The following is a 23,266-nucleotide window of genomic DNA, read 5'->3' as shown; positions in this document are numbered from 1 at the left end:
TGCTCCTCAAGAGTCCTTTGAGCTGATTATCTCCTTGTAAAGGTCACATCAATCGAAAGATCACTCGGTATGCCTGCAATCACCGACTCGGAGCAGATTGAATTCCTCCTTAGCTGCGTCCGTCACGCAAACAGCGGCAAGGTGAGAGAGTACACATGCAGATACTGTTTGGACAGCCGACACACTCTGTCCAAACCCCTTCTTGGAGCATCCAGAGCTGATTGCAACGCAATTTTACATCACTCACAGGTTGATTTCGGAGAAGTTGCGAAAGAATGCAGCATCGTTTCTAGAGGAGCTGCGTAAGCCCTTCCACTCCACCACTTCTTTACTTTTCTCGTCAAGAGCAGATCTGAATGATAGGCCAGCGCAAAACGATACGAGCGTCTCTCGAGAGGCCGCAACAACGCTCCTGGTGGATCCTCGGCCGATGCCCCAACCCCAAGCCCAAAAAAGACTACCAAGTCATCGGTCACGAAGCGCAAGACAGCGCCGAAGCCAGCAGCGTCCAAGAAGGCAGCTGCCATGAAGGGGAAAGAGATGAAGGTGGTTGCCGTTGCCCTCGCGGAAACCCTGGTTAAGTTATGGACTGACTTGGAAAAGGTTGAAGAGCATTCCTCTGGAGAGGATACTGAGATCGACGAGGCTGTGCTTGGGGTTAGTGATGATGATGATGCTTTATTTGATCAATTCTGCAATGCTGACTGACGGTGGGATGAATATGTGCAGGCTGAGGGGGAGGACAGTGATGCGGATGTTTGAAAGCTTCTCAAGGTGAAGGAAGACCATTGAGGATGTCTTGTTAGCCTGGAGATTGGGTGTGTTCTAGCTAGGCTGTTTTTTATCATTTCTCTTTGTCTCTGCAGTTGGAGATGGGCTCATATACTTCCAATGGTTTGAAGACGGGGTACTTGCTGTGGCATGACAAAGGGGTTCTCCTATTTTATTGAGTATTTACGAAGTACAAAGGCCCAAACTCACTTTACGAAAGGAACACGTATGGAAGTATGTGCAAAGGGCACTCAATCCCGTCCTAGGTTTTGCTCTATAACATGCTTTAATTCGGACACACAAACAAGGTCGCTCAAGGGGTATCTGTAAGAAACCTAAATCAAACACAGAAAAGAATGCTTCCAGGAAAACGGATGGAAGATCATGTCTAGATCACATCGGTTAAAGAAGCTAGTTACCAAGCAAGTAAATCAAATAACATCCTCAGCACAACAAAGTAGTTAGTAGTGAGTCTTCCTGCGAACTGAGTCCTACCACCGTAGCAATGACTTAGATGTCTGCCATCACAGACTCCAGAATCTTGCGCTTGTACTGGGACAGGGCACGCTCCTTTTTCTGCATCTGGGAGCGAAGCTTTATATACCGTTGTTTCCAGGTTAACTCAGGGACAGCATTCTCTGCACCATCCACTTCGAATTCGCCATCTGTCGAGCTATTCACTTCTGCGACACTATTGTCAAGGTCCTCTGTCACCCCGGGCGCATTTCCGGCTTTGTTATTTTCCAGCTTGCTGATATTGAAATCACCGTAAGTGACCTTCGTCGAGAAACGAAGCCCATGCTTATATTCCTGAGAAACAGCATAGGTGAAATTTGACGAGCGTTGCTCATTGCTAGATGACACTGGTGCATCGACGGAAGACGCAGTCGCCGTTTTAATATCTATTGTCATCACACTCTCCGTTACCCCAGGGTAACCAAAATGCTGCCCTAACCCGAGATGCAGAGCTGACAAAAGAACTGGCATCCCCAAAGGCAATTGAGAATATGAAGCAGTCAAATTAGCGACCATGGACAAAGAGAGTGTTCGGGCTTCTTCGACACTTAAAGGAGTGGGACGACCAGTTACTTTTCCGCGCAGCAAGTCACTAGAGAGCACACGGACAAGCTCATCCGACGAAATGTCCACATTCGGGTCGGTACTGCGATGTGCACCAGTTGGCGCGTTTGTTGCTGCGCCAGGGGTGTCGTGCGGCGGAGCTGAAGCGCTGTTACGCTGGTGTCCCTCAATTTTAAAAGATGCATTGTTGACGCCGTTCACCATTAGCGTTGGCGGTGTCGCGAGACGGACTGGCGCGCCTGGGTGCTGAGGGACTTGCAGCTGAAGTTTGTTTGGTCTGTTACCGCCAGGAAAGGGTGTAGGAGATTGTTGGTATTGAGCGTTGGAATAGCGACCGGAAGGGTCCTGGTCGAAAACAATGGAAGGAGGTCTTGCATTGGAGCTGTGTAAATGGGATGGCTCGGAGCGACTAGGGTTCACTGGAAAAGAGGAAAAGGGACCTGATGTTGTCCCGCGACCGGGAGGTCGTCCCCGAGTTTTCCCAGTAGACGATCCATTGTTGGTGGGCCACGCAGATGAAACAGCTGGGCCATGACGCCGTTTAGGGCGTGACTTCTCGGAGGACGGCGTAACTGCTGACCGAGGCTCCGTAGGAGGAAGAAATACGTCGGATGGATGGTGGCCCCTGGGAAGAATTGCAGAGTGCGGGTAACTTGAAGGTGAAGCCTCTCGTTCAACTGATCTCCACCGAAGATCCTGGCCTTGTTGAGCGACCGGGTTTCCTGACGGTCCATTCGCTCCAAATGAGGATGTGGCTGCTATCCACGGGTCATTTGGCTCGATCTCTTCAGGGAAGGCGCTGAATGGAATTGCACTCTGAGGAAAAGTCGCCGAGTGGGCATGAAATGTACTCGTGTGTAAGATGCCCACAGAGGTATCGAGCTGTGGCCGTTTGGATGATCGATCATTCATACTCTCCCTTTCTTCCGCTCGCTTTCTGCCTCGCTTGGGCTTCCACTGAGGGACGAGGGCTCGTAACGCCAAGTCTTCTTCTAAAGGGACTCCATCGCGGCTCTCGCTGACCACTGCATTGTTGGCGGGGAGCTGAGTATAGTAAGGATGAGGATGGCCGAGACAGTATTCAAAGAAAGCATCAACATGCATCGCCCGCATCCAACGCTATGATAATTCAGTAAGGACCCCATAACAAGATAAAACACTCGACCGACCTTTAGGCGAACAGCGTATTGCTGAACCTTTTGCGTGCTTTGGCCCTGCTCCAAATCAGGCGGTTCCACTCCAAGCTCGGTCGCCAAAGATATCCATGTTTTCAACTCTTTGCTGTCTAATTTCCGAATAAGTTCCCAAAGCGTGAAGATACTAAAGCTTTTGCCGTCACTCCGTGGGGGACACCGGAAAGTCTTTCGTAGCTCGCTAGTGTCTACAGACAGAGGCACATTTGGATTACAATAGAAAATGAACATCACGTAAGCGTCATCAATGGTTTCATCTGTAATGTCACGAGATGGCAGCGATCGCGACTCTGCTTGGTCTAGGGACTCTCTAGGCGGTTGTCTCTGGCGGAGAGGATCGTACACTGGAGGGGACATCGACGGTCCCGAGCGTGCAGCAGATGATGGGGGAATGACCGGTCGCGGAACTGTCGGCGAGGATTGTATACTGCGCGGAGTTGCTTTGCGATGAAGTGGGGGAGATTTGGAGGCCGCCATCCGGCTGCGAGCACTGCCTAGAGAGGAAGCGCTATGTAATCCAGGTTCCAATGTAGGTGGATACCTTGCATACTGCTGGACAACCATCGGCGGCGCCCCCAAGTCGCTTCTCTCCGATGGATTCATGACATTCGGAAACGAGCTTTCCATTGTGAACCAGCAAGTTAAGACTCCCTCAAGTAAACAATGGCGCAATAGGATAAGGAGAATTGGTGCGTGCTGAATAGATAGCTGGGTATCATAGGTATTGGCAAAGACAAAAGCAAAGATTTCGAATTCGAGTGTGTATAGACAGTAGGCTATAATTAGATCGCAATGAGCGCGCTTAGCTTAGGGACCAGCCCAGTCGAACGCATGAATTGATAAGTATTGTATTTATATAGTAGGTGGCGCATACACAATCAATGTCGGAAATTGCAATCCATGTGGGCAGACGCCTTGGAGAAAACAGAGCACCATCATCACCACGGAATGAACGCGGGAGAAAAGAGGAGAAGGTGGCTGGAAGAACGGCGGCGCTTTAAAGAAGGCCGATGATAGACTGGGAGGAGCTGACTGTTTCTATTTCGGGATTCCCCTCGATGCCCATCCCGGCCTAGCGTTGTGGCCTCAGGGCGGGGGAGTTGATGCCTGTCAATGCCTTTGCTTGGTCTTTGGCCCCAGTCACATGCTCCGCTATCCCTGATCTGGGTTACTTTACCACGCCTGGACGATCAGGCAATTCATTCCCGTGTCATCATCATTCAATGGACAGATTCGATTTTCTTATCGATAAACCTTCCCATGAACACCCCTTCCAGACCAGTATTCACGGTCCACTGACTTCATCAATCTTCGACTTACTTCACCTGCATCGTACGGTCGCTACAAAGTCACAGAGCCTTTATTCTTTGTTGTGATGTCGAGCCTCGAACTGCAGTAGACCTGAAACCACTAATACCTCCCTTCGAGCTCTCGGTCGAGCGCTGTCGCATTCGCAGATCATGTGCCATATAGTACCTCTCTGCTTCGCCCCTCATTGATCGTAGGGCGAACCAGCCCGCTCGCTATGGCTCCTTATCTAGGCTCATCTCACCGTCGGCCATTCAAGCAGTCTCGTCCTGTTCGCTCCAGCCGCACGCAAGTTCAATCGTACCATGAAGAAAGCAGTTCAGAAGATCGACTTGATGAAGACCCCGATTCCGACGAGGAACAATCTAGACGTCTCTCTCTTTCTTTGCGCCCACGCGATTTGAATCGCATGCCCGTGTCATATCGCGAAGAATCTACAGACGACAATTTTGAAGAGGGTGCAAGCGATGAGGAACCGCAGACCTCAGTACCCGTTGAAGCCTCGACTCGAACGTATCCGCTTACCGAACCAACAAGTCACCGCAATTTAAATAGGCCCCAACGTAAACGGCCTGTGGAAACGAGATCTCAGACTAAGCGGTCGAAGAGAGCCTCTAATAATAAGCGCTTGGAATTGGGTAGGCCTCTCAATAAACGAAGGAAAGTGGAGGAGGATATTAGCCCGCTCGTGAGCTCTGGTGTCATCCCCCCTTGGCAAGACCTTCCTTACCACATACTGTTCGATATATTCTATAGCGCTGCATATCCCCTAGTGGATGAGAAAGCTGCAACCAGAAACAGCTCAGTACAATGGCTTGTGAATGTCTCTCTGCTTTGTCGCACTTTCCACGAGCCTGCGATGGCTGCTCTATACCACTGCCCCCCTCTGATACCCCCCGCCAAAGCACACGGCCTGCTCAACCTGTTATCCAAACCGCAGGAGTCTCTTTCAACCAACTACGTTAACAAGATTAGAGAATTACACATCGATGCCGAAGTCCTTCTATCTTACAAAAGTGGCCCGACTTTAGGATATTTCGAGCTGCCAAGGTTGATAGAGAGAGCACCCCAATTGAAAACGTTGCGTCTCTATCATAGTGACGACTATGTTGTCGGTCTCCCTCTCTGGCAGAGGACGAAGTGGGCTTATCCTGAAAGTCTTTTTACGTCGATCATATCAAGCTCGATCCGCCTGCGCAGCTGGGATTGGAACAGTCGCTTCATGGAAACAAAGGCGCTACTTCCGTACATGATGGAAAAACACCTTCAAGCTTCTTTCAGCGGCTTACGGGAGCTCAGGTTGCTGCATATCGCCTCAGAAGATTCTGACGTGGACGACCCTGCCGACGTGTCAAACGAGAGGGAAATTGTCCTTGCGACAGCGCTTAAAGAACTCCCAGAGCTACTTCGCTTGGAATTCCTAGAGTGCTCAATCGTGAATGAGCATCTTTTGCCCAACTTACCTCCAAACTTGACGTCGCTCACGATAAACAACTGCGATGAAGTAACTACAGCAAACTTTAGTGCATTTCTTGCATCCCATGGCCAGCATCTTCGGGACTTAGCTCTAAGTCACAATCGCCATTTGAGCCTGTCGTTCATAGTAGGCCTGGCGCAGTCTTGTCGAAGTCTTGAAAAGTTCAAGATGGACATCTCAATACATGACTTGTCTAGTTATCATGACGTCGAACCTCATTTCAGGGAGCTTCTTAATAGCTCAGAGGTCCCAACATGGCCATCTACCCTGCAAGAAATTGAGTTGATACAGCTACGCAAATGGGACGATACGACAGCGGATGTATTCTTCACATCCCTTCTTGATGCGGCTCCTGAACTACGGAACTTGCGGCGATTAGTGATCAGCGCGATTCTCAAGATTGGGTGGCGTGATCGTGCGTCTTTTCGAGAAAAATGGATTGGCAAGCTCGAGAAGGTCTTTTTAAGGCGCAGTACTCTTCCAGATGCCACACTTAGCACTATTCCACCTGCCTCTCGGCTGCCAGTACCTGGTAGCTCGGCTGCTAGCATAGTTGAAGACAATAATTCTGCTCAGCCAGATCCTCACGGCAGTGGATTTTCGACGCCCTCGAAACGAAAAAGTGCCCGCCTTGCTCAACAGAAGCTTTCTGAGGTTGAAGATGATGTTGGTTTAATCGTATCTCACCGCGCAACGCCTGACAGTGACGATAACAAAAAGCCGCTGGCTGTACAAGGTATGTGTGACGTGGTTATGGTTCGCATCGACAATCAACGTCCAAGTGAGACACAATTCAATGAGGAAGATTTTCTTGATGATGAAGCAAGTGGTGATGAAGACTGGAACGGATATGATATGGATGCGGGAGATACAACCCACGCATGGTAAAAGACGCCTCGGTCCTTTCTTTTTTTTTTGCTCTCCCCCCTTTCTGCTTGTTTATCTATATATATATATATACTGCATTGCGCGAGTTTGCTGTCATGAAGTTCCCGTGGACTGCTTTCCATCGCCGGTTACCTGCTCCTTGCTTTGTGCTTCTGTCGGTGTTGGTTTTCATGTCCAGGCTTTCTTTATCATGTGATACACCCGGGGGTCTGTGATGTTTTCAAGGAGTTCGGGTTAGAGTTACAGGTTGTTCTGACACGGATGGCGATGTGGAGGTGTATGGGTTGGCAGTTTTCCTTTATTACCTTGCTAGCAGTGGCCTTGTGTTTTGTATTTAGGGTACTGAAGTGCCTGTAATGATTCTACTTGATACATGGCTCTTGCGGTAGAGACATAATTCCAGGACGGGCTTGCGTTCAAAGGTATCGCATATACCAAAGACCTCTGCTAGATACAAGTATTCATGAACCGTAACGGTACTTTGCAGCTATATGCTAGAGCAGAGTGTGCCTCGCAGGCGTCCTTCCAACCATCGTCAAATAATATCATGATATAGGAATCACTACAGCCTCGTTAGCAATGCCCTCTCACTCAAGGTCACCCCCCACACACACAATTAGTACTGGAACTTGAAGTATCCGTTATCATTTGAGACACGTTCGCCGAGGTTGACATCGCGCCATTGCATGTTGCCACTCTGATCGCGCAAATTGGCGCGGAGCACAGGGACATTATCACCGCCTTCGATCGAGAAATGGACGTCTTCGGCAGAGCCGGAGAAGTTCCGACCACCCCATTGAAAGTGGCCTATGATACGATTTAGAGCTAGTCATATATGTTGGCAAATGTCAGGAGAGTACCATTATCATTGCCGAGATGCTCATCCAGATTCACCCTTGCCTCGCGCCATTCACCATTCTCGCATCGAAGCTCAGCAACCAAGGCATTCTTTCCCTCCACACGAATGTTTCGAGCACTGCTTTGGAAATCCATGTTGGCCAAGGAATTGTTTGTCGAGGATATGTATGGTGGTTGTGTTCTGGGGAATTAAGGAAGAAGACTGAAAAAAAAAAAAAGAAAGATTCAGAAAGAGGTGCAGCTGGTATTTATATCTAAGTCTGCCACGGGTGGAACGGCCTCCCCCATATATCAACCTCGTCAAAGCTACTACGTAGTATACACATGGCTTCCAATCATTTGTTGAACCCGCGCATGATTGACGTTGGTGGGGAGCTGAGATGCTGATTTGACCTTGCTGTACTACAACAGGGTTAGTTCTGACCCTTTCCCACGGTACCATTCTCCTATTTCCCTAGGCAACTGTTATGATGGATCCTTGCAGTAAGAGGAACCCGTGTCAGATTGGCTCCTCGAAAAATGGTGAGAGACTCCCCCACCTAGTGCAACTATATGGGGTCTCTTGGCGGACACTTCAGTGGTGGACCCTGGAGGGGTAGGGATCAGCTGTTGGAGGCCGATTGCTGCGAGACCTACATGATACCAGGCTTGTTTGCTCTGAGGCAATTAATTCGGTGTCTTTGGCCCTTTCCTTCATGGATGTGCTTGTCATCGATAAGCAAGCCGGGTTTCTTTTCGCTACGTTGGGAAAGTCACATCCGTAGATGTCCCAGATAACCAATGAATGACCTGCATGCAAGAGCTATAAGATGTATCGATAATGGAGTGAGGGGTATAAGGCTAGTCAATTTGCGCCTCGTGGGTGGACAGGAGTGCGATCCTTGTCTGATATTGCAATTTTATCTAAAAAAGGTAGCCCTACATGAGGGAAGCGCTGGCTTCCCTCTTTGGGTAAACAAATCTCATCTCTGAAAAGTCGCCTTCGACTTAAGTGGTGTGATGTGCCCATTTTTGCGAAGTTTCCGAAGATTTCCTTTTCTCTTTCTTTCCCTCATCTTCTGTTTTCCTTTTGCCCCTCCCGTTTCAGACTTTCTCACCGACTTCACAGTCAGTCCTCTACGTATTAACGAAAACCCGCCGGACCCACTTGGGATACCTGGTAGTGCCCTATAGCGTCACTAAATATAACCTTGTGTCGCAATTACTCCGTATGCACTCCGTACTATGTAGCTCTGTAACAGTAGCCTTTCGATAAACGATCGGGCTGGAACTCTGTTGCAAAGCCGTTAGCGCATCTCCATAGTCCAAATATTGTCCACTGTACCTAAAAGAGTCTAACTGGCTAATTTTTGTTTTTTCACCGCAATTCTCGGGCGCTAGGTATATACGCTATTTATTCTGAAACATCGATCCTTTGCATCTGGGAGATCCTATGGAAAGCACCCGCTTGCCGCTATGGACATTGTACTACTAGTACTACTCTCATTGGCTTTAAAGGTGGAGTACGTACTACGTGCTTTCTCGTAAACGCTGTGTTGCCACTTCAGAGTATCCTCTGCAATACTAGTACTCCGTACATTTAGGACCCATGAGATGAGGAACATTGTAGCATAGATGTCTGAAGAAGAAAACGCCGGTGAATCAACCATCAGGTTCGATTTACTCGAGATCAACTTCATGTAGGCGCTGACAGGTCGACTTTAGCCTCATTCTGAACCCAGGAATTGAGCTACTGGCTGCAAGTACTCCGGAGTAGCTTTGGAGTGTCAAACGCATCACATCGGTCATGTACGAATGGCGTCCAAGAGGCCGTGTGGTTGGCAGACAGGCAACCGCTCAGCTGCATGTAGCGCAATGTGGTGGCGTGTGCACTCTCATATCAGAGGTGGAATATACGTAAGATAGGGCGGTAGATTAGTAGTCTTTTCGGTTGGAGACTCGACAACTCAATGGGTGTTATCTCCAAAAATGGTGCAACGCGGCATGAAACGCGCCGCATAAATAGCAGAATTTACGTCTGATTTGCTCGAGTCATGATCTCCATTGAGACGTGAGGACCTTTGGCGGGGTTGTGTTCTACCGGCCCCGTGAGATTGGCGGGGTAGTCGTTAGGCCTGACAGCTCGGCTAGATCGTTTACACTTTGTATACGCTAATGTGGATTCTGGATTTATTGATGGACATTACCGAGGAAGTATATAATGGAACGCTAGTATGTAGGAAGTTAAAGACTGTAACCCTATCGAATATGTCTACTATTTGGATAGAGTCTTTTGTGATCAAGAATGAAGACTTACTGTGGGCCTCTGCTTGGATTGATGCATTATGCACTTTCCTTGAAGGGAACAGAGCAGACAATCTAGACATTGCTAGTAGCTTGGCCAATCGAGGCCTTTGTCTCATGCAGCGAGATCCCTTTAGGAAATCCTATGGTGATCACACACTGATATCGCTGTATGTGTCTGCAATGTCCGTAGTGTCTGTAGTGTCTGTAGTGTCTGTAGTGTCTGTAGTGTCTGTAGTGTCTGTAGTGTCTGTAGTGTCTGTAGTGTCTGTAGTGTCTGTAGTGTCTGTAGTGTCTGTAGTGTCTGTAGTGTCTGTAGTGACCGTAGTATCTGCAGTGTCTGTAGTGACCGTAGTATCTGCAGTGTCTAGGGCGTTTCTGCCAGTGGTGAATCGTACTACCAGTGGTGGTATTGGGCCGATATAAGATAAATTTCTCTCTTGTTCAAAGCAGCTTCTTGTGTATATGAGTCGAAAACTAGCCCATGAACAGTAGGTATCCATGAAAGACAAGCTTAGCGCTACGATAAACTAAGCTTGATGCATGCAGTGTATTTGGAGCTTCATGAATACCATATCTGGCATATACTGGTGGGTGGATCTCACGATACCTACCATACTGGTTCATATCAGTGTTGAAATGATATGATATGATAACAATATTAAAATAAGGGAAGGTATATCTTCGATAGGTAGCTAATTCGCTTTAAACATTCCCTATCCTCCTTAAATACCTAAGTTAAAAAGAAGCTGTCTATCCTTTTCATGGCAGTGAGTAGTCTAGCAATTTGCTGAAGTCATCTACACAGTTTTGCAGCTCCAGCATGACTTTAGCCTGAACTTACACAATCTTCATAGATCATTGGGCTTACATATATGGATATCATTATCAATAGGTTCCGTTGGCTTAGTTACATTGACCTTACCCCCCTCTGACAGTTGTATGCTGGGATTCTCGGGGCAGTCTCTGGGACAAGGTAGAGTCCTGGGAGGTTATAACTTCACCTCCGTTGAAGCTTACTACTAGCCGAGACTCCTCCGTGACCTCGTAGCCAAAGCAGCATTGGACAATATTGTGTTCTTGTTGAAGAGTGCTATGTACCAGTGTCATGGTTTTTATATTCAAATCATGTGGAATACAAATCTAAGTTTGTTATCCACAGAAGATTCTATCCTCTTTGAGAAAAATGTGTTGCTCTTTAATCAGACTTATTATCGGGGTTTCTTCGTTTTTCTCCCCTTCAAATCACAGAAAGTCGTATTAAGTATTCTTGGACCACGCTGGCAAGTTGGGGTAATTGGGACAAGAATAACACAACTTCTGAAAATACCAGGACAAATCGGCCATCTGAATTGCCACATTAACATCGAGCGACTGTTGTGCTGTTGTACTCCCGCAGGCAACTCGAATAACAGCAGTACTTCCCTGACTGAAAGTGAATAAATCAGCCCCTTCATTCTCTCCTCACAGCCTGTCTCTTGACTTTGACCATCTCTCTTTTTCTACAACACCCTCTATTCTACCTCTAGTTCCCTCCTCATCACTGCTTCACCTACGCCGTCCGACTACATCCTCACGTACAAAGCAACAACCAAACAGCGACTTGGAGCTACTATCTACTATCATCCTTAGTACTTACTGCGAATCAAGATGCCCATAAATTGGACTGATCCGCAGGCTGACGCCAAAGTGAGCCCACCTATTTAACATCCCTATCCCCACAAAAAGTTTTTGAAGAGACTAATCGAATGCTATATACAGCTTCTGGTCGGCATCATCACTCTTCATAATGTCAAGCTCGATCACAAAGCCTTAGCCGAATTTATGGGTCAAGGTATGTTATACTTCCCCAGGGCGTTGAAGAACACAGGAACTAAGCCAAAATGCAGAATGCACAGCCAGTGCCATTCAGCACAGAGTCCAGCGTATTAAGGACAAAGTCCGTACTGACCCTACCGTGGAAGGGACTATTGCGGGCACATCTCCTGGCGCTGCGCCTCAGCAGGAAGAAGGCAGTACTTCTGATTTGTCTCCTACGAAGCCCAAGAGAGGAAGACCGGCAAAGCGAGGTGCAAAGGGCTCCCCTACCAAGAAGCACAAAGCCAACGTTGAGAATGACTCTGCTTAGGGCTGTGGATGACTTCATGAATATCTCGTGAATATCTGGGAATGCGAACAGATGGGGTTTTGTATCCTTTGGGAATATGAACGCGACTATTGATTCTGAATGGTTAGCGGATAGGTAGTTTGAACTTTGATGGCATCTCTTGGTAGTTCGTTCTGTTGAAATCGAAGGATATTCCAGATTATGTGCCTGCTTCCTCTCTTCTCTTTTCTCACCTTTTTGGTAGGCTACGACTTTTGCAGTTTTATGGCTGCAATTTCTACACTTGCATGGTGGACATAGAACTAAGCAGTGTTTAGCATTCCCGTGGTAATTAAAGAGCTGTAACTGCCAACCCCCATCAATGATTCAACTCCTGTGCTTGATCCGCAAAACAATCGACAATGCATCTCGGCTACGCATTGAGCACCCGCAAGGATGGAAACAAATCAATCAAAAGATCAAGCCATCAAGAAATCCTCCTCCACCTTAGTTGATCCTTCAGGGAAATACTCCGAGATCTCACTGTCCATCTCAGACTGGCTATCCTCCTCGCCATAGGTACTAACCATACCAGGAGGAAGAGCGCTGGCCCTACGGACACGCTTCAAAGGAGACTCATCATCAATAAAAACATCATTATCATCCACTGGCTCGGTCTTAACATCGATGTGGCCCTGGTTAATGCCAGCAGAAGCAGGCCTGAGCGCCTCTGTTCCAGGAGTCGCTTCGCCTTCCTGCTTAACAAACACATCCACATCATCACCAAAGTTTTCAGACTTCAAGGCATTCTTACGCTTTCCAGAAGTCGGAGTCTTAGGAATGGCCATCGCATTCTTGCCTCTCTTACGGGGAGTTGCCGCTGCACTGCTGGGGCTGGTACCGGCTCCCCTTCCGATACTGAAGTGGCCATCAGTGCCGTTGTTGGCTGCCTTCACCATCTGGCGCATTTTGACCAGGCGTTCGGTGATGGCTCGGGGAGTGGGTCGGCTGCTGGGGTCTGTACCGGCTATTCAAATTTTGCGCTTTAGTATGCATGTTATCGATGCTGCTGAGGTTTGGGTGAGAACTTACGCCAGGCTTCGGCGACCTTTTTGGTATCGACGGATAGATCATGAGTTTCTAGGATCTTCAGAAGAAGCTGTGATTGTTAAGTCTTTTCTTGGCCTCGAAGCTGTTGGTAGGGTGGTCTTACAAGCTGGTCGTTTTCGGGAGTCCAACGCACGGGCATTTCGATACCTTAATAGAGATTGCTTCGAAGTTGGGTATGTGAGCTGAGTTGCGAGATCGAAAGTAGGACACAAGTGTGTGCTTGGGTGAGAATGGCTGGATAGTACAGGAGTAGGAGAAGGAAAGGTGAGAGAAGATCTGTAGAAGAAGAGTAACAGAAGAGTGCAAGAGGGTAGAGAGAAGCAGGGCCAGGTATAGTGACGAGGCTCAGTGACCTGTGAGTGAATGAACAACTTGATGAGACTGATTTGCTGTTTCTGAGTGTGATCGAGCCTTGGTCAGTGAAGGACTGCTGATGTATCTGATAATTCAGCCTCCAAGTATCTTCAATGCTTTGACCAATACTGTCATAGCACCCAAATCCACGGCCGAGAGAAGTGACTTGTGGATTTAACTCGGCGTTTCTGAGATACTCGGGTGATGGGCTCAGCATTCACTTTCTTGGATATCCCTTGTTTCTTACTTGGGCCTTGCCATTGGTTATATTTTATCATATACAGCCGGTGTCATTCCTTCACCAATGTCCCCTTTGACAAATCTTGTCCCGAGCTTCGAGAATCTTTTGCAGTACTGCATGCCCTTAATTATTACTAGTCTGTGGAGGCGATAATTCACTATTCACGATTGTGATAATTCTTGAAAGAACAGACCTCTCTCGGAAGAAAGGACTTCTAGGGAGCTTCTCTTCATTTCAAGAGTTGTCTACACAATTTAAGCTGAGCAGTTCTTCCTCCACTTCAAGTATTCTTGACTACTGCTTCCGTCTTGTCCACAACTAAGCAAAGTTGATCTCTCATCTGTGAAGAACTGCCTGGACCTTACGCAAATCTAATCTACCTACCTCCATTATCCTCTGGTGCCAGCCTCCAATCATCACCATTAACCCCACCTCCCACATCACTTGAAATATCTCATCAACATGGTAGTGAACTGGAAGAACCATGAGAGTACCGACCGTCTCGTTGCATCTCTACTTGCAGCTCACCCAGATCTCAAGGTAGCCTTCGTCCTCTTTCTAATACGACTTCACTGCACTCCAAGTATTAACTTCCAAAAACAGCTTGACTACCACGCCATGGCTCTCGTTTTCGGACAAGGAGCGACATACGACTCGATTGAGGGCCGATTCCGCCGCTATCGCAAGATAGCAGACGAGCTGAGAGACGAAGCCCACGGCCGTGGCATCACCGATATCCCCCGCTATGCAGGGCGCAACCATGCGTCTGGTGGAAGCGCCGCCTCAACGCCTCGAACTCCTCGAGGCCCACGAGGCGGCATCACCAAGAGCACCCCGTCATCCAGCAGGAACAGGAGTTATCGCCACACCCAGACCCCAACCAAGCAGAAGACCAAGCCTGGTAGGTCTGTCATGGATGCTATCTATGTTGACGATATCGACACAGAGGAAGAGTCGAAGATTAAACCTGAGATTCCTGGTGATCCTTATGACAGCGAGGACGACGATGTCAAAGGTGTTGATTCTCCTAGCATCAAGATCAAAAAGGAAATACGTGAGCGCAGCATGGCTGGTCTCTTTTCTCCCATAAATCTCAAGAAGGAGGAAGAAACTAGTGTCTTTGGATCCAAGTCTGTGTCCACTCATGCACGTGGTATTCAGGATCATAACGACGGAACCCATTACCCTGCCGGCATGAATGAGGATCCATTGTATAAGATTGATAGTTACTTCGACGGTGGCAACATGGACGATATTTACCGCGGAGCAGCTTAGGCTCTCTTCATACATATTCTGCCATCGGCTCTTTTTGATGGAAGTTATGTGCACCAGTCCCGTCAAGTCATGATCTGGATATCTCTTTACATTCTACATATTTCCCCAGTAGAAAAGAGAAAGTGATGGTATCAATCTGGTGTACGTAAGACATACGATTTGTACGATTGTCGCGCTGGCTGACATGTCACAAACAGGAACTATAAGTAACAAGCATCAAATTTTACATCCTAGTCATCGCTATTGTATTCGGTTATGAGATACACGTCGAGTGATATGTAGATAAAGCTAACCTCAGGATAATACTAAAAAATAAGAACAAAATAGGTCTTCTGCCACAGGGCGCTGGTTCTTGACTTTAGCTTATCGGGAGAGTTACTGATCTAAATCCTCACACCGTTGAATTGGAATTCTACATTCTTTAAACAGTCGTCCAGCCTTCTGGTTTGATTGTTACTGCCATATAGTGACGGTTATTAACAGGTGGTGTTATATACTTTTCTGACAAGTACACGTTCATATTTTGGCTCCCTTGGCACGGGCTCGAAGCTCCGAAACATATACTACATGGGTACTTAATGCAAGGATATTACCTTCTTCATCGAGAATCTGGATGTTGACGTCGTACCGGCCATTGGCAACCAAATGCGAGTTTGATCGAATCATAACCCACTGCGTAGATGGGTCTGGACGCTTTTTGAATTCCACTGTCATACACAGCGTGGATAACGCATACTTGAAGTAGAACCCTGCTTGGTGCGTTGCAGCAGGTTGCAAGGGCTATCTCAACCGTCAGATACTGCCAGCTATATACGTTCGATATGGAGGGTGCGCAGCCGCTTACCATGTCTGACAACAAAGCCAGATGAAGATGGTCGGAGATGTTAGAGCCATCCCGGAATGACACCCATACCTCGCGGTGATGACCCCCAACACGGTGTCCCCAAAGGCCATTGGCTGCTTTCGGTGAAACCCAGTTCAGTTTACTCGTCACTGGAGTTGAATCGACCACGGGATCATCAATCTTGACACACTCGGTATGTCGGTTCGGAAGTGAGACAGTGAAAGCCGGTTTACTGTGTTGCGTAAGGCCTTCCTCTTTCGAGATGTTGGCGCACGTAACGATACCCACAGTAGCAAGAGTACTTGGTTTTCCTGAGGCTCCGGGTCTTGCTACTTCTACCCTTACCACGCACTGCCGGGAAGAGACCCGGAGGAGTTTGCAGGTCACCACCACCTGTCCAGGCGGGACCATGTGCAGAAACTGCACGAAGATATGGATGGGATCGGGGAACCGTTCTTCACCAAATTCAAGGGCGTTCAACTTTCGTGTGGCGGAAAGCATCAATGCATTAAGGTAGCCACCCAGTACAGAGCTGCTCTAGTCAGTCTTGTTACTCGACTGGTTAGCTCGCTTCCACGTTGTCGAACATACTGTTGTGTACACCATTCTGGAGAGATATTTGCCACGAATCGGTCTCGTGTACCTTTCTCGAGAACCATTGATGACACCGCTTGCAACAAGGGGGAGGCGGATATGGGACGAGACGCCATTTCCGATCGGTCAACAGTTCAGACGGGGTATTCAGAGAGTTTAATTGAATACAGTGCTATGAAAGTGTCCACGCCTGCAGATCAGGGACAAGCCCGCTGGGATTCTAGCTGCATATGTAGTGTCGCAATCATGTAACGATTTAGTGACACAGAAAGTTACTGAGGCGTGGGTTTTCTGTGCTTTTGGCCAAATTGCAGCGATCAGCAGCAATGGGTACTACTAAGAGAAACCATTGACCCGTGGACAGTTGTCAGCAAACCACCCTAACTGAGACGAAGCGAGTAGCGTTGTCGACAGCGAGACATCGATCCTCTCGTATCCTAGTTTAGTAGGGGTGATCCTTGATATTGCCGAACGCGGCGGGATGAAGAATGTAACCCCTAAGTTACTAACCCAGGAGTATACCTCGTCTATTATTATTTTCCGAGTAACCCGAATGGTAGACAATGGGGGTGTGCAAAGTACTGGTCAGATGGAAGTACATATTTTATTGAGTACAGCCGAGGTAGTGGACGATTGTGTCTTTCGCCTGCGCAGCCCCTGAACGAATGGAGAATCAATGATGCAACGAGTCGAGTCGCCCCCCCTCATAGTTCGGCGGAGACATGGATTCCTAATCGGGAATGAAAGCGGAGGACACGCAGAAATTCCCATGTAACTTTTCCAATTGGGAATCCCTTGACGAGAGGAGGGTCGTCAAATCATTGGGATTGTGCCCAAGATCAGACGTTGAAGCAGACATGGAACCCAAAGGACGGTACCATGTATCGGTAATTATTCCTCCCTCAACCCTGATCGGGTAATATTGGTAACTTACCGATAGTATTTCTCGCCCGCGGCGGTGAACAAACAAACAGGAAACCCGCAGTCCACAGCTTCGGTTGGAAGGAAAGTCATACAACCAACTAATACCAACAACAACTAAGATAACTTATCCGTAGATCAGGTTCGATCGGCTCGTTTAGGCAGACTTACATTCCCACTCAGCTCTAAAGATCAGGAGAAAATAGGAGGCTGAGGATCGCTCCATACTAATTCGCTGCCCAACGATCACGTGTCGGGACACGGACGCGGCGCGAACTTTTCGGGGGGGCGAAAGATGGATTTTCTTCTTCTCCGATCCTCCCGCAATGTCTTCTCTCCGACCCACGATCTCAAGAGGAGGAGGACCGTGAAGGGTTTTCGCAAAAGAAGTCATGGCCATGGTACAATCCCTAGAAGAGTCGGCTTCGTCAGAATCGCTTTGGAGACACCTGCGTGACCATCATGGAATCAGCAAGACAGATTCACAACGCCGATTGTTAACAGACCCATCGTTCAACGTCCCCGCGAGAATAACCGATCACCCTTCTTCCACCCCAACCGAATCAAAACTTGCTTCCGGTCTACTCTACAACGATGTCGCAGTTGAACACTCCGGTCGGGGGATCCAACTCACGGTTAACGAGCAACAATGCCTCATCAGTTTATGTAGAAATATGATGGATCATTACGAACTGGGTCACTACCCCAAAAGTTTTTGGATTCGAATCTCCGCAGCACTACAGGAGCAAACTGGCCGCCGATACTCATGGCAGTCATGTCGACGACGCATTATCGGCTATATCACGAAACGCAAGGCATACTGGGCCGCTTACAAATACAATCATATTCCGGAGTGTGATATGCACAGCGACGTTGCAGACGACGTTGATTCCTGGATGGGCTCGTGCGATAGAAAGTTGGGACGGCCTGTGCGCCAGGAAGTCGCCCTGGAAGCGGCGGCTGCGAAACCCGAAGCCCCGCCACTTCGGGTATCAGTTCAGCAACTGATAAAGTACACTCGGGTTTCAAATTGGGTTGAAAGTCTTCCGCCACCCGCAGAGATGGACCCTTTACCAACGAAATTCGGCATTCCTGCGTTGAGCTGGTGCCCTCCCTTCTCCAGCCACCAGTCATTGTCTCATTCCCAGTCTCCGAGCCAGTCACCGGTGCTCAACGAGATCTCTATGTACCGTCAACGGGCGGGCGCTCCTCGTGGTATTCATCTCGCACCGTCGAACACTCCCTCCTATAGAGGCCAACCTACGGAGCAACAGGAGAGACCGAAACTCTCACCATTAACCAATGGCGCGGTTCAAACTCAGACTTCTCCAGGCGCTGTCCCTGAGACATCTCACAATACTCAGACTAGCAACAAACGACCTCGTGATGACGATGACAACGATAATGCAGCCCATGATCGCCCCGCTCGTCGTCCACGCCAAGACGAGCCCAGCCATCCATCGGCCACCATAACACTGAATCAGGAATCCGCAGTGAACGGTATAAAAGCCGTAGACAGCTCCGTCGAGAACACGTTCAGCAAACTCTGGGAGCGAGTTGCACCACTCTTCAAGGATCCTGTTTTGGCCCAGGGTCCTGCGGCGATGAAATCCGAGTCCATCATGCGTGATCTATTCAGCGAGATTGGAACGGCTTTAACCAAAGCCTTTACGAGAATGAGAGAAGACAATGACGAACCTGAGAAGATGTGAAACGCATATGGAGCAATTTTTTTTATCCTTTTTCTTTTGCTAAGGCGCACTCAGCGGTATAGTTCTCATCTCTATTTTCCCTTACGACACCGCCCTTTTCTTAAATTTTCCTTTATCTTTCTCGTTTTTATTCATTTAGTTTGGGCGGCGTTGCATGCATTGATATACCTCTAATTTTTTTTGTTCCACCTTTCCTCGCTATCTCATCATCCCTACCCTTGGTAGCGTTGTCATTGCGCATCAGATTGCATTAGACTGCCCGAGATACCCCTTGCATATAAATTGGCACACTTGGCATCGCATATTCTGTCTTCCGTTTTCCTGTTACAAAATTGTGATTCACTCTGCACAAAGCCAACTTAGTTATACATTTTCATCCAGCAAATAGATAGACAGTCCTATTATTCAATGTCAATACTAGACAAACTAGTCTACATATCAAACAACCGATCACGAACCACGAAGAATACGTCTATCTCGACCCAATACCCCCATACCGCTCATCCACAATGCATAAGCATACACCCAACTACATATCCCTTGCGCGAAAACGTCATCCACCCAACTTGCCCTAATCGTTTAAGCCTTCGAGCCCAACATCACACTATCATGCAACTGTTTCCCCCTTGCATAGTTCATCAAACTACCCAAATTCGACAGCCACGCTTTCGGTTACCTTTTCCGGGATGCCGTCAGTTCGAGTTTGACAGTGTTTTGATTCGCGTTGCGTAGTGTGGCTCTGTATTCGAACTCCGGTAGGCTTGGATGGATTACGTATGAACAAATTCCAGCCTCATGGCTGGGGTTGTCGTTGGTGGAAATTTTCAGTAAGCTCGTGCAAGATTAACATCAAGGGTTCAAACATCAAGACTAAGCGCCGTGTTTGATGAGCAAATTGGCCGGGATGGTGCACTGTGAGTTATATTAACGATATCTTTAGTCTTATTGAACGATCAGCAGGTTGTCAAATCTTGAGTTGGCAGTACTGGAGATTTGAGAAGGATGAACAGGCGGACTGTTTGGCTTTTAATGATTATTTCCAAGCCCCATGATCTGGAATGGTGTTTTTTCGGGTGATTCAGGTCACTCGGGGCTCAAGCTGCGAAAGAAGTCATACACTCGGTGACGTAGGAAAAAAGAATTCAATAATTGTGCCTTCTTATAGTAGCAGTACATATATTCGTCCACAGAGAGTTTATTCTATATGCAAACAGCAAGAATATTTATATGCCTACGTTTCCTTAAATCAAAATCCATGCCATGCAACCGCTCGGAGAATGCCACCAACGCCGGGCCATAATGGAGATAGATTAGATGATACAGGGGACCTGAGCGCCTAATGACACAGGGTAATCCACTGGTTAACGATCTCTTCCATATCGTGAGCAATGCCCCACTGAGATATAAGGCAGCGGAACAGCTTCTGCATCGAATTCATCTCATAAAGCAGGTTCCTCACGGCTCCTAGCCCAGGTGGCGAATCCGTTTGGCCTTCTTCAACAAATCTTCTTGTTTCGGATCCAGTAGATGCCCGGCTACCGTCACATCCTAAGTTCAAATCGGCGTGTGAAAGAAGCGCGTCCTGCCAAGCAATGGTCCGTGGGAGGTGGATTGTTGCGACCCCGGCAAGCGAGAACACGACATAGATTGTCACCGCGGCAAAGAGGGAGCTTGGCATATGAATTACGTGAGCTCGTCCTCGTGGAAGTTGTTCGATTATATCCTGAATAGCAATAGCATGCAGTAAAGCACGACGTGCATCAGGCGTGCAGACCCACTTCGTCATATCGAACCCGGGCTTAACCGTTCGAGAGCCTCCGGACACATGTTGTGTAATGTCGTAGCAGGAGCAGACATGCCTACAAAGAACGGTCGAGTTAATCATAGTGTCAAGGCATATAGTATGCCAACGGAGAAGAACTTCGAGCCGTTCTTCGGCGGAAAGGTGAATGCTCATGGAGACGGTCTCGTGCACTTGAGCCAGAGCTCTTCTCAGATCCGAACGCCCTGGGACACCCACGGCGACAAGGTCACTTTCGTCCGAGTCTGATACCAGGGACTCTAGGCCTTCAAGGATGACTCGAAGGGAGAAGGCAGAAAGCTGATAATCCAGAGGCCGAAAGCTACTAACCGGAGGGAAAAGAGAGCGGAAGACCAACCGAAAGGATGGTTGATCGGGTCTCTGAGAGCGTATAAGTGCCAGCCATTCATCCACGTTGCTGGCATCAAAAGCAGCTTCACTGCTAGGGAGAACAAGGGGATTAGCAACATGGCGGGTCGATGTACCGTCACCAGACATCTGTGCAACGAGACCGTCAAGAATATGATACGCAAGCAGGGCACGCTGTTGAATCTCTCGTGCCGCCCATGTTCGCCATTGGCGCTCTTTCTCCTCCATTGATGCGCTGGGGAATGGCAAGCTCTCCACGGAGTAAGGCTCGCTATCTAACATGCCGCAATACCGGGCCCAGAAGAATCCGAGCGGGCGGAAGACTTGACTCGTGGTGCGAATAAGTCTATTCTGTAGTAGTAGTAGTAGCAGTAAAGGTTAGTTCAAGTATAAAAGCCAAGCCTGTAATGGTGACAGCAAACCTTGGATAATGCACCGTATATCTGACCCAGAAGGGCAGTGATAAGAAGCTGGACGCCTTTACATGCATCATATGGGCCGCGATGCGTAATTAACGATTGCCACTAAGTAGGCGTAAGTATGGCCAAAATTGCTAAGGAAGAAAGAGACATACCGAGGTAGCAACGGCAGTATGTGCCAGCCGCCATAACGCTTCCCCCTACAGTATCGTTAACAATCTTGTGACTCCTTCTACGTCCGAATCATCTTACTTTCGCAACTGAATCTTTGGGACCCAAATACAGGGACCCCAAGGCCATGGCGTTTAGAAGAAGTGGGTGAGTGCATTCTCGAAAAACGAATGTAGCCCGATGCAAGATGGGGAATGTTGGAATGAACCGCACAAAGAACATGTGCAAGCATTCATCCAGGAACACAGATGTGATTGACGTTGCCTTGATTGCCGCAGTCACACTGGAGGACTGGCGGTGGCAAAATGTTAGCATTGCTTTGGAGGCATAATATCTCTCGAAAGATCTTACAGAGCTTGCCACCATTTCTGTGACATCTCGTACAGCCTGGTGACTACCACCCGAAGGGATCGTGCCTATTGACGAGCTACGATCGTCGAATGAATTTGGGGACCCAAAGCTCATTGAGTTCACATCTTGAACTACGGGTGGGAATGGTAGTGCCCCCAAAGGCATCTGCCATTGATCTGTTGTGTCTGATGACATGATACTTTGGAACAGACTCTCCGAATCGGGCCATATCAGCGTAAAATCAAGATCGGGCGCTGCGTGTTGCAAGCCAGGGTGTTGCCCCTGTTGTGAAATATCCCATGTCTGACTTGGTGCAGGCACTGATATTGCGGTATCTACGGGGGCTCTCGTGGTATCCCATGGCGGGAGAGCCTCGAGGGAAGCTGGTTGAGGAATCTCGTTTACATGCTGCCCGTGAGGATGCTTAGAATTGGCTGCAGCACGAACATGCAATTTCTCATGGCGGGCAAGAGCGTCTTGGCGGGCGAAAGGTCGACGACATTCTTTGCAGACGAATGGCTTGGCTCCGGTATCTTCGGTATTGATACCCTAGTCAGCTTCCCAATCGTATAGCTTAAGGGGTTAGGGCAGATGGCGATCGGAAATCCCGTCCAAGTAGCACGGCACAAATCGCGGCATAATGGCTATATCTTACGGCAACGTTCATGTCTCTTAAGTGCCGACATTAGCGAAGTCTCCACCGAAAGGGAATGAGATACGGATCAGATACCCTTAGATGCTCAGCCTTCGAGAAGGCCTTCTGGCAAACTCGACACACCAATGCTTTCATGGTCAACGTCGTAGTGCTTTTGGGGGGTCAATAGAAGCAACGGCCGCAAGCTAGCTCGAATGAATCAGTATCATTACGATCACCCTCTGAGTTTATGCATAAGGGTAGCGAGTTCGGGAACTGGACTTGTCATTGACGAGTGGGCCGTGGGGAGTATGTAAAGGAGAGCGAATTGTGGGGCAGTGGCAATGGGACGGTGGGCTTGGCACGTGAGGATAGCATGCTTAATCCGGCTTAGTCGTTGAAGACCATTCAAGACCATTCTAGGGCTGGGGTCAAACTGGCCAATCTCCAGACGCCCATTCCATGGCCAACGCCTCCACTCCAAAATACTTATCCATCTCCGAGTGTCCCGTGGCCCGTACGGCGT

General features: G+C 48.4%; 10 protein-coding genes across 10 annotated transcripts; 5 read left to right on the top strand and 5 right to left on the bottom strand.

Annotated features, from left to right (window-relative positions):
- Positions 1 to 69: 69 nt before the first annotated feature.
- On the top strand, positions 70 to 708 carry ABOM_005410 (uncharacterized protein; the record flags this gene model as incomplete). Its single annotated transcript, XM_022532539.1, has 3 exons — positions 70 to 141; positions 250 to 302; positions 369 to 708. 3 exons carry the CDS (start codon positions 70 to 72, stop codon positions 706 to 708), a joined length of 465 nt encoding a protein of 154 aa, XP_022389408.1.
- Positions 709 to 1,281: 573 nt separating this feature from the next.
- On the bottom strand, positions 1,282 to 3,671 carry abp2 (putative ARS binding protein Abp2; the record flags this gene model as incomplete). The annotated part of the gene is made up of 2 exons (XM_022532538.1): positions 1,282 to 2,970; positions 3,021 to 3,671. The coding sequence occupies 2 exons, from the start codon at positions 3,669 to 3,671 to the stop codon at positions 1,282 to 1,284; spliced, it is 2,340 nt and encodes a 779-aa protein (XP_022389424.1).
- An 898-nt stretch (positions 3,672 to 4,569) lies between these two features.
- Positions 4,570 to 6,717, top strand: ABOM_005408 (uncharacterized protein; the record flags this gene model as incomplete). Its single annotated transcript, XM_022532537.1, has 1 exon — positions 4,570 to 6,717. The coding sequence occupies one exon, from the start codon at positions 4,570 to 4,572 to the stop codon at positions 6,715 to 6,717; it is 2,148 nt and encodes a 715-aa protein (XP_022389423.1).
- A 616-nt stretch (positions 6,718 to 7,333) lies between these two features.
- ABOM_005407 (CVNH domain-containing protein) lies at positions 7,334 to 7,710 on the bottom strand (the record flags this gene model as incomplete). The annotated part of the gene is made up of 2 exons (XM_022532536.1): positions 7,334 to 7,524; positions 7,578 to 7,710. 2 exons carry the CDS (start codon positions 7,708 to 7,710, stop codon positions 7,334 to 7,336), a joined length of 324 nt encoding a protein of 107 aa, XP_022389386.1.
- A 3,798-nt stretch (positions 7,711 to 11,508) lies between these two features.
- ABOM_005406 (AT hook motif protein) lies at positions 11,509 to 11,986 on the top strand (the record flags this gene model as incomplete). The annotated part of the gene is made up of 3 exons (XM_022532535.1): positions 11,509 to 11,547; positions 11,620 to 11,692; positions 11,748 to 11,986. The coding sequence occupies 3 exons, from the start codon at positions 11,509 to 11,511 to the stop codon at positions 11,984 to 11,986; spliced, it is 351 nt and encodes a 116-aa protein (XP_022389427.1).
- A 437-nt stretch (positions 11,987 to 12,423) lies between these two features.
- On the bottom strand, positions 12,424 to 13,193 carry ABOM_005405 (uncharacterized protein; the record flags this gene model as incomplete). The annotated part of the gene is made up of 3 exons (XM_022532534.1): positions 12,424 to 12,971; positions 13,037 to 13,103; positions 13,158 to 13,193. The coding sequence occupies 3 exons, from the start codon at positions 13,191 to 13,193 to the stop codon at positions 12,424 to 12,426; spliced, it is 651 nt and encodes a 216-aa protein (XP_022389426.1).
- Positions 13,194 to 14,111: 918 nt separating this feature from the next.
- ABOM_005404 (uncharacterized protein) lies at positions 14,112 to 14,924 on the top strand (the record flags this gene model as incomplete). Its single annotated transcript, XM_022532533.1, has 1 exon — positions 14,112 to 14,924. The coding sequence occupies one exon, from the start codon at positions 14,112 to 14,114 to the stop codon at positions 14,922 to 14,924; it is 813 nt and encodes a 270-aa protein (XP_022389425.1).
- A 516-nt stretch (positions 14,925 to 15,440) lies between these two features.
- On the bottom strand, positions 15,441 to 16,478 carry ABOM_005403 (thioesterase family protein; the record flags this gene model as incomplete). The annotated part of the gene is made up of 3 exons (XM_022532532.1): positions 15,441 to 15,704; positions 15,769 to 16,300; positions 16,360 to 16,478. The coding sequence occupies 3 exons, from the start codon at positions 16,476 to 16,478 to the stop codon at positions 15,441 to 15,443; spliced, it is 915 nt and encodes a 304-aa protein (XP_022389388.1).
- Positions 16,479 to 17,675: 1,197 nt separating this feature from the next.
- Positions 17,676 to 18,995, top strand: ABOM_005402 (uncharacterized protein; the record flags this gene model as incomplete). The annotated part of the gene is made up of 1 exon (XM_022532531.1): positions 17,676 to 18,995. One exon carries the CDS (start codon positions 17,676 to 17,678, stop codon positions 18,993 to 18,995), a length of 1,320 nt encoding a protein of 439 aa, XP_022389387.1.
- Positions 18,996 to 20,331: 1,336 nt separating this feature from the next.
- On the bottom strand, positions 20,332 to 22,745 carry ABOM_005401 (C2H2 type zinc finger domain protein; the record flags this gene model as incomplete). The annotated part of the gene is made up of 6 exons (XM_022532530.1): positions 20,332 to 21,516; positions 21,588 to 21,689; positions 21,740 to 21,784; positions 21,837 to 22,046; positions 22,107 to 22,655; positions 22,734 to 22,745. 6 exons carry the CDS (start codon positions 22,743 to 22,745, stop codon positions 20,332 to 20,334), a joined length of 2,103 nt encoding a protein of 700 aa, XP_022389429.1.
- Between the last annotated feature and the right edge of the window lie 521 nt (positions 22,746 to 23,266).

The sequence above is a fragment of the Aspergillus bombycis genome (assembly GCF_001792695.1).
Source record: "Aspergillus bombycis strain NRRL26010 chromosome Unknown contig00039, whole genome shotgun sequence".
In the NCBI taxonomy this organism is placed as follows: Eukaryota; Fungi; Ascomycota; class Eurotiomycetes; order Eurotiales; family Aspergillaceae; genus Aspergillus; species Aspergillus bombycis.
This window is presented reverse-complemented; position numbering and strand designations above follow the sequence as displayed.